This window comes from Nanorana parkeri, unplaced genomic scaffold (assembly GCF_000935625.1).
Source record: "Nanorana parkeri isolate BGI_ZX_2015 unplaced genomic scaffold, ASM93562v1 scaffold1312, whole genome shotgun sequence".
Lineage (NCBI taxonomy): Eukaryota > Metazoa > Chordata > Amphibia > Anura > Dicroglossidae > Nanorana > Nanorana parkeri.
In genome coordinates, this window is record NW_017307580.1 from 298,726 (window position 1) to 308,220 (window position 9,495).

The 9,495-nt window shown below is 38.8% G+C and overlaps 1 protein-coding gene across 1 annotated transcript in view; it reads right to left on the reverse strand.

The window, feature by feature from the left end:
- LOC108797623 (adhesion G protein-coupled receptor A2-like) overlaps window positions 1-9,495 on the reverse strand; it is a 159,478-nt gene that overhangs the window by 8,201 nt on the left and 141,782 nt on the right. The window contains exons 10-11 of the mRNA XM_018569246.1: window positions 7,410-7,559; window positions 970-1,131 (exon numbers count right to left, since the gene is read on the reverse strand). Of these exons, the coding sequence (XP_018424748.1) occupies window positions 970-1,131; window positions 7,410-7,559 (312 nt within the window). The remainder of the gene's footprint in view (window positions 1-969; window positions 1,132-7,409; window positions 7,560-9,495) is intronic.

The following is a 9,495-nucleotide window of genomic DNA, read 5'->3' on the forward strand; positions in this document are numbered from 1 at the left end:
CACACACACATAAAATACACTCCCCCCCTCCCAAACCTAAAATAAAATAAAGTGCCCCCTCACCTGCATAACTTTTTGCAGGGAGGAGGAACAATCCCTTGTGATCCAGTGCTTGATTAGTAATGTCTGGTGCAGACCTTACTAATTCATCCTTTCGGCCAACGGTCAGTGAAAATCGCCAGCCAAAAGCATCTGAATGCTGATGCAGCTAGGAGCAGCTCTGTAGTCTGCATCTGACAGAGATGCAGACCGTGCAGCTGCTCCCACAAGTCGCGGGCCAGTACTTAGACACCCCTGATTTTAAGGCTATGGGCAACCTTAGATAGTGCTAAAGCAGAGCTCTGTAATACTGTTGGCTGTCATTTATCTCAGAGAAAGGTAAGAGAAAGGAGGATGCAATATAAAACAAAGATAAAAATGTTAGGCAAAGGGGGCTTATAAAGATGGATGGACAGTTTTGCTGGTTTAAAGACCAGAGCAGTGCACAGAGAAAAGCATCTAGGACATAAAGTACAATTTCATGCCAAATATAATATATGCATACAGTATTATATTTGATACGCATTCCTGGTGCTGACCACCCACTTCAAGCATTGGGCATTAAAATCAGTTATTTGACAATGTCACATTTCTTTTATGGATTCTCTGTCACATAGAACAGATAATTATTAAGTGCAACTGAATGATATCTTCATTGTAGCCTTTCAGGAGAGGGTAGAGATAGAATAAAACGTCTTACCATTGGAGTCTCAGAGATCTAAGATTCAAACTGATGCCCTTTTGGATTTAAAACCACATATGGGTGAAAATGGACAGTAAAATATCTGAAAGGAATAGTATTCTTTCTTGCCCAAAGCAAACCTTTGCATTTACGAACATGAAGTTAAAAAAAATTAATAATAATAAAATGGAAGATACATCCATACATGAGGTTCCCAGTTTTAGAAAATCACAAAGTCAAGTGTTCACCTTTGATATTACTTGAGTTTTATTGTCCAGTGTCAGGCTGGATATCTTTTCCACACATTGCACAATTCTTGTGCACGCTTTGGCTTCATTTTGTGCCTCCCATAGAATGTGGTCATCTACAGACATAATGTTACTTGCAATCTCTACCAGAATCCCTTCGAGCTGTTAAGGAGAAGATATAATTAATTTACAACCACTTGGTAAGAGCAATATACTGTAGTACTAAATCAGACCCACCTATTACTAACAGTGAAAAGCAACAGGTACATTTAGAAATTAGTGTTTCACAAAAACTATATAGGTGGGAGGAGGTCGGGGGTATAAATAAGACTTACTGTGAAATGTCACAAGACATTCATCAACCTTTTGATTTAAAAGGTCTGATTATCTAAGCCTTCTTGTAGATGTTCCCTGCATTCTGATTGGTTTGTCCATGGATATTTTACAGGTAAAGCATCCTACTACAACCCATGATGGTAGTAATTTCAAGAACATAGGAGACTGACCATTGAAAAAGACTGCTCGGTCCACCTTTTTGTTGCTTTACACATTTTTGTCTAAGGATACATCAAGATGCATGCTTACATTTACTTACCACTTCTGCCAGACGTCTGTTTCAAGTATTTACTGCTCCTTCAGTAAAATAACATTTTCTAACTATACTCTTGAACTTCCATTCTGCTAGCATGAGGTCTTACCCCCTATTCATGCTTTTAGTGTAATACTGAAAATATTGGGCTCCAGAACCTTATTCACACCCTAAAATATATAAAGATTTCCATCAGGACCCCACTTTCCCTTCTCTCCTCAAGGCTAAAAGGCTCATTCTGTCTCTCTTGATATGTTTTATGCCTTAGACCTTGCCCCATTTGTGTTGTATGTCTTAGGACTTGAACTGATTGGACTGGGCTATTTATTCAGTCCAATGGTGAGGAGATTAAATGTATTAGCTGTATATACACCTCTATCACCTTGCACTTCCCACAAGTTGGCCACATTTAAAAATATCAAAATTCCCCCAAAGCTTAAATTAAATCTAACTTTTTTTTTCTTTTTTGGACCATACGTCTGTTATGATTTTGAACTGATTTTTGCTTGAAATTGTCTGAAGATACTTTTTTTTTTCTCTTAAGCTTTTTTCTGTCACCCATGAAGCCTGGCTGAAATACAGGGCACAGCAGACAATAGGCTCTCCACCTGCCCTCAGTAATAAAGGAGTGCAGGTGCTCTGGTTCAAAAGCAGCACATGAGCAGAGTGCACTGTATTTCTCTATACCAGAAACACTGAACTTATCTGCTGGTGGGAGTGAAGGAGACAGTGTGCACGGTGCGTGTGCGGCTTTTAAAACAGGAAGCACACTCACTCCTGCAATGCTGGGGAGGGGCACCTAATGTCTGGCATGCCCTGGAAATAGGGCAGAATGTAGGAATGTAAGCATTGGGAGTATTTTATGAGTGAGCTTTATATATGACCAAAAAGGCCTGCAGGTATGGCATTTGCATTAAACCATATTTTTACAAACAACACAGAGCATGACTACATGGGTCAGTGTATGTAAAAGGTGAACTTAGCCTTTAAATGTATATCAGATTGCCTACTGTTTGTGGAATAGCAGCTCCTAAAGTTTTACCTGGAACATGACCTCTAATTTCACATTTTACCTGCAATACCATTTGATGTATTACATCTGAGTTCAGTCAGGATGGGGCACCAATTTTTGTCTAAGTCCAAGACCAATAGAGCAGTCTCCTTCTAAACTGATAGTTGTGAAAAAGCGAGTGGGTGATTCATCCCCCAACAATAGTGTCAGTTTTGGGTGTACTGACGGATAGTTTAATAAAAAGAATGCAATGATAAATCACATTAATCTGCAGCTCCTCTGTCAAGTGTGCAGCAATTCTCCTACTGGTCTGCAAAAGACAAATCCTAGTAAATCTTTTTAGCAAACAGCTACTAAAACATAATTCCTAAGACCAGGTTATAACAGATTTATTCAGCCTAGCTCTGGTAGCTATTCATTGAGAATCTGTGTCACCAATGTGCTGTGGAATAAGGCTCTCTTCTATACCATAATTATATTATTCTTTTAGTTCTGCATATAGCCTACTTTCTGGGACTTTTTTTGCTGAATGGCTCTTACTATTTCCAGCACACTAGCCCTAAGCAATTCTGTGATGCACTTCCATTAGAATTTGCATTCAGAAAGCATCATTAAGTTAGAAATACAGACATTTTAATAAATGCATGAAGCTTTTATTCATGCCTAATAAAATAGTAAGGAATTGTACTTAAAATGGAGAGGTCATTTCTAGACAGTTTTTTGAAATAAGAGAATATTTCAGGGGAACTAGAGGGAAGGAATCATGGTAAACTGCAATATAATCTGTATGCAATTAGAATTATAGGGATCAGCTGCACTATGCGATTGTAAAGGTGGAAGCTGCAAACCTTATTGTCAAGGCCCCAAAAACAGGGATTGAAGCCTTGGTCAATTGAGTTTTTTTTCTTGAGGTTCTCATTGGCACCCTATAGAAGCATGATCATCAAATGCAGAGACTTCAAATGTTCATGATCAGTGAAAGGACCAATAAGATTTAAGGTACACATCTGAGTAACCGCATTATGGAAAAGCAAGACCAGATTTGGGGATATGTGTCATCAATGAGAAAAATACTTTGAAGAGCAATTTCTGAGAACAAGTAAAACCAGTCAGGGGACTTTCAATGCCTGCAAACACTACACTGAATTCGACTTAACTCAGGCTCCAATGTATCCATCTCAGCTAAACTTCCAGTAAAACTTTTCTCATGTACTGCAAGTCGATCTATTTAACAAATCCTGTACCACCTTCCCTCTACTTAAAGTATCATCAGTTTTGGGTGTTAAAAGCTTTTCTTAGCATTGATATTTTGATATATCAAGCTCTCTGTATGTATGACACAGCAATGATTCAACATTGGCCATGTTCTGGAATATCTCTCCTGTACTGCAAAGAGTAGAGCAAAAACGTTTTCCAGGTAATCCATTTGCCAACAAACAAGGGTGGAGTAATGAGAATGGTGCACTACAGTTTTATCTGGATGTGTTGATGTATGTCAAGACTGAACTTTCAGTCTTGACATACATCAACTTTCTAGAGTGAAGAGAAGAGCTAGTTCATGAAAAAATGCATGCTTTGTGCTTGAGAAAGAGCCAGCGAAGGCTCGAAATGTTGCACTAGACAGAAGAAGCAAGCTCTTTTACAGCTGACTTTAACATGATTTTAAAAAGGGCTGTTTTTCACTTTTATAGGATTCATGTGCGGACTGCCATTTATTATTATAGATTATGGTATAGCTTTGATGATCTGCAATATCAAAACCTACAGACTTCCTCAGAAGCTGTATTCCTTTCCTATTATGAATATATGGTAATAGCCCACCCTCTACCCCAGCACCAATAAGCTTAGGAATGACTTTCTGAATGCACAAGTGACTTCCAGCTAGAGTATAGCTTTTTTTAAACTGTAAAATAGTAAACATTCTGGAGTTAACTTAAACTTAATATTTATCCTGTTGGGGAATCCTAGAACAGAGCTTGACGAGAACAGTTGGCCACTGTCTGGGGTGTTATTCGACCACTGGCTCTGGTTTAATATCCTCCCGCAGTGGAGGTTTTACCAAGCTTGCACTGACCAACTCTTAAAAGTGGACCTTTACCTGCTTTCACTAAAAATGACATCAGCATGCAGCTCTGCTTGCTGATATGAAATCATCTTACATTCATTAAACAGTTTTATTTTATATAGAAATACAGTTTGTCCACTTCCTGGTCCTCTTTAGGCATTGGTGATGTAGTGTGCCCAAGCGTTGCAACTTGGGAAGGTTACCTCAGCAGATAATTCTTGGGAAATCTCATCTGAAACCCCACAAGTTCTCTGGGAAAGGCATTTTCCTCCCCTGAGATGATGTGCATGGTCACATGTCCTAGTCACATGTGCCAGAGTTCCAGGGGATAAAGGGAGATGGATTCACCTGCCTTTAGTAAAAATGGCAACTGTGACTAAAATGGGGAGGAAAAGGCAAATAAGGTATGCAAAGAATAAAAAGCCTCCAATTATCTATATGTATCTGTTTGTAGATGGTCATTACTAAACATTTCTAAAAGGTGTATTTATTGTCATTTCAAAGATAAAGGTAAAGTTCCTCTTTAAGCAATACATTGTCGAGCTCTTAGTTGGCCAACGTATGCTGTAACTGAATTTTCAGTGGCTTGATGAAAAACTGCACAGTATTGTTTGAAGACACACTGTGGTGTTATGGTGTAATGTGATCAAAGCACTGATAAAAATTTGTTTTCTCTATGTGGGAGCTTGCTGGTTGCCATGGTGCATGAAGAAAAACTTAAATTTTAATTGGTAGTTATTAAAAAATGTGGATGGCTGCAGACTGAAATGGGTAGGTTATTTTTAATAACTTTGAATTTCAAAACACAGTTTTGCTTTAAACAAACAATAAAGGCCAGGTTATGTACATACTACATTTAGAAAAAACTGCTTATAAAAAAGCTATACAGCAGCATTTACTGTACTGTTTGTAAGCAAGGATTCCAGGCTTGCCAATTACCAGCATATTACTACTTAAATACATTTGACTAACCTACTTTGAAGTAAGATGAAATTAGCAAAATAGTTAAAAACAGAGGCAAGTTGATTTGTTAGAGAATAAACGTGAGAAAATAGGTACTACTGAAATAGATACTGCTAAGGAACCCGCTAATAAGTATATGATATCTTGCTAGATACATATTTGAAAATGTTTATGAGCTGGACTCACAAAGAGGTCTTTCTCCAGCTGTTAAACAACAGCTCTCAGCATGCTTGCTATAAGCGAATATACCAAATGTTTTCCCTACTATTTGGTAAGTCCCGTGCATGCACTCGTGCACTCAGATATAATTTTATTTTACCATTAAAAGTAATTTAAAGCAGTAAGTAGCTCAATACTGCATTTGTGACGGTTCTGTGAATTTCTTTTTCAATGCAGACCACCGCAATGCATATCATGTGGGTTGTGGTGAGCTGCAGAGAGCATCTATTGCAGGCTACTGTAGTTCAAGTGCCAGAAATTGCAGTAACTTGTGTTAATGCAGTGCATAGGTCTGAAGTGGGTGGCTGAAAGTCTTCCTTGTTAAAAGGCCATAAAACATACATAAATTGTTATGTTACATAAAATAGTTGCTAGTAACAATCACACATACAGTATGTATGTATATTCCCCCATCCTTGATATCTGGCAGATGTGAAACTTCACTGTAAAGCCTATTGTGATGAGCTAACGGCCATGTTCGGAAAAAAGAGGCATTAGAATGAGCTTTGGTAGTTTTCTTCTATTGGAACCCTAGTCCCTGTTAAAAATATTGACGGACATCTACTACTTTGTATTAGCATAGGAAGGGAGAATTCTGCTGTGAATCTGAAATTCATAAAGAGACTGTCCAAATCAATAAGGTATTTCATTTTCAGCATCAGTCAACCTCATGTGCCTTGCAGTCATTGCACCTATGGTTTTCCATCAGAAAATATACCCTTGTACAGTGGTACCTCGGTTCACGAACGCTTATGTTCGCGAACAATGCAGTTCGCGAACATGAAGTTCTGCAAAATTTTGCTTCTGTTCGCAAATTCCGCATCGGGTTCCAAACATAACCGCAGTCACCTTCCCTGCTCTGACAAATGGTCGTGGCTTCCTCTAGTCGAGATCGCAGTCTGATTACAGTTTGATTCGATTTGCGACCAGCATCGTGGAACGAATTAAGTTTGTGAACCGAGGTACCACTGTATATATGACACCTATACTATACTTAAAAGCCTTCTGGCATTTAAATAACCACAGGGGCCATTCCAGTTGTCTGGAAACCACATTCAGTAGTTGGAAATATTATGAATGGAACAGAATGTTTAGAAATATAGGAGTGTAGTTTTCAGAGGTGCCCAACTGCTTACTAACAAGGTAAATAAATGGCATTAATTTCATTTAAAAATCAGGCAGTTCATGACAGATCACAGGACCCATCCCATAGGGCAGTTGCCAAGATATCACATAACCCTCCCTGCCCCATGTGCATCTTTCAACTGCTACAGCTGATGGTAATGGAAGTACACCAAGACATGAGAGAACTGAGGTTTGACTGTAGGAACTGCACTAAATGTATTCCACTCTGGGAATCATATCTCAACCACAGTCCCCAAGTTCCATATAAAATTGGGGTTCTTCATCCCAATCAAGGATGTCTGTGCCCCAGAGAAGCTGTGTTAATTACTATGGCAACATTGTTTATCAGAAACAACAACAACAAAAATGTACCTACTTTGCAAAATTCAAGCAGCATTTGTTTTCAAATGCAAATAAAATAGCACCTCTTTTCAAAATAATTTTTCCCTCCTCTTTTGGAAACCTACATGTTTGATTCGTTGCAGAAACGCTATCATCCTTTCCATCATGTCGGCGACCAACACCACATCCATCTTATCGGAGAAGTCTAAGGCTCCCTTGGTGTAGGTCATTAGCTGCTGAGCATATTCAAGGACATTGGAGTCATTCACAGGCATCTAGAAGAAGAGTATTGTTATGGTCCTTAATGCATTATTAAAGGAAATCCATATCTTGAGTTTGCAAATATTGTCTATTAAATCGGTAATACAAAAATGGGAATGGCAACAAAAGATATTTACAGAGATCTTTCTTTTGCACATTTAAATAGTTTACATACTGACATTTTGCATAATTAAATTTACATAATAGCACTGGTAAAACATAATGATCTCCTGTGTATATTTATGAAGGGTTTGATAGGTTTCATGATTTATTACATTATATATTGCATGATTTATAAAGATTTATTTATGTGTCCAGCATCAAGTGGGAATGGTGGAAATTTGGCTGTCACTAACAACCCAAGAATTCAGACAGTATAGTGGAAGAAATACTAAGAGGAAGCTTTTAAGCTAAACTCTTGCTGCAAAATATAATATAAAAATATTATTTAATATCCACAATAGCTATAAATCAACTAAATGTCTTTGCACACCGGCTCCTAATGAAGAGGGCACAAGTCCTTGGTAATTAGGAGCAATCTGCTCCATTTTCTATGCCATTTCATAGCCAGACGCGGCTTAGAGAGCAAGAGAACTGGAGCAACTTGCACCTGCACTCAAAAGAAATGAGAAAAAGGAAGTCCTTTATCCCTGCATTTGCCAGGGTTAATAGCTGGGCATACCGACAGGGAACTGAGCTTTTCTTGCTTACATGCAGGCTCTGCCCGTGTAGTTTGTTCACTGCATAGGCAGAGAAGACTGTCATGGGACAAGCAAACAGTTCACATTCCATATGCCAGGCCCAATATAGCAGGGCTCTGCATCAATTTAATATTGAAATCCTGATAGCTGTGTTAATTAGGCACAGAATAGACCTAAAACAAGTCTATCTATATTGTTAATGTGACGCATGCCATTTGCTCACAGAAATCACACCAGGAAGCTTTGTTAATTATCCTAATATTTCATTGAATTTATTTCATTTTTTTTTTAGTTTTAAAGTCCATTTGAAGGTCTTTGTGAAAAAAAATTATCTAAATTGAGGGTACATTTAAGCACCGTGGCATGTATTTTATCTTGAGTCCCAAACAGCAGGCTGCTGAAAAGCAACTGAAACAACCCAGCTTCCCCCCAGGTTGTAAAGCTGACAAACAACAGTAGAACTTTGTTCAAAGAAATTTATTTTAGCAACGTTTGTTTGATTTTGTAATTCTTGATAGGGTCAAAATCAACAACTGACTCGACAGTAGTTACAAAAAAAACAAAACCTAAATGAGCAGGATGGAAGTTTTTTTGAATAAACAAAATTCTAACAGTGAATGTGGTTTTCATTCAGGAAACCCTTATTCATTCCAAAACCGAATGTTAAATCAAACGAAATTTTGAATGACATTCGTCATGTCTCTGATGTCCTTATAGAATGTTTGGATAAGACTTATACTAACCTTCATACGAAAAACGACCAGTTTATGGAGAGCTTCAGGTTAGGTTCGCACCAAGGCGACACCTCACCACGCGGCAATCGTGCACGATTCCGCACAGATTGCCGCGCGGTCAGGAGTCGCAAAGGTGTGAACCAATCACACTGTGGGTGCCATTGTTTTCTAAAGGCACCCCAGTCACGCCGGGCAGATCGCACTGTTTCCCGTCACGATTCCCGCCCGTGCTTCCGAACACAATCACGGCTATAAAAGCATCATGTATCGTAAAAAAAAAGGTACATGTACCTTTTTTCTGCAATTGCCACGTGCCAGTCACCCCATTAAAATCAATGGGGCCACTGCCTGCATTGTGCAGGACCGTGTGATCCCGGGACGTGCGTCCCGGATGTCTCGCAGAGTAGTGCAAGTGTAAACCTAGCCTAAGAGCTTGAGCCCTCAATCACTGGGAAGCGTACATTTTGCCAATTGCACAACTCTAGCTGGAACTCAGCAGAGGGGAGGGGGGGGGG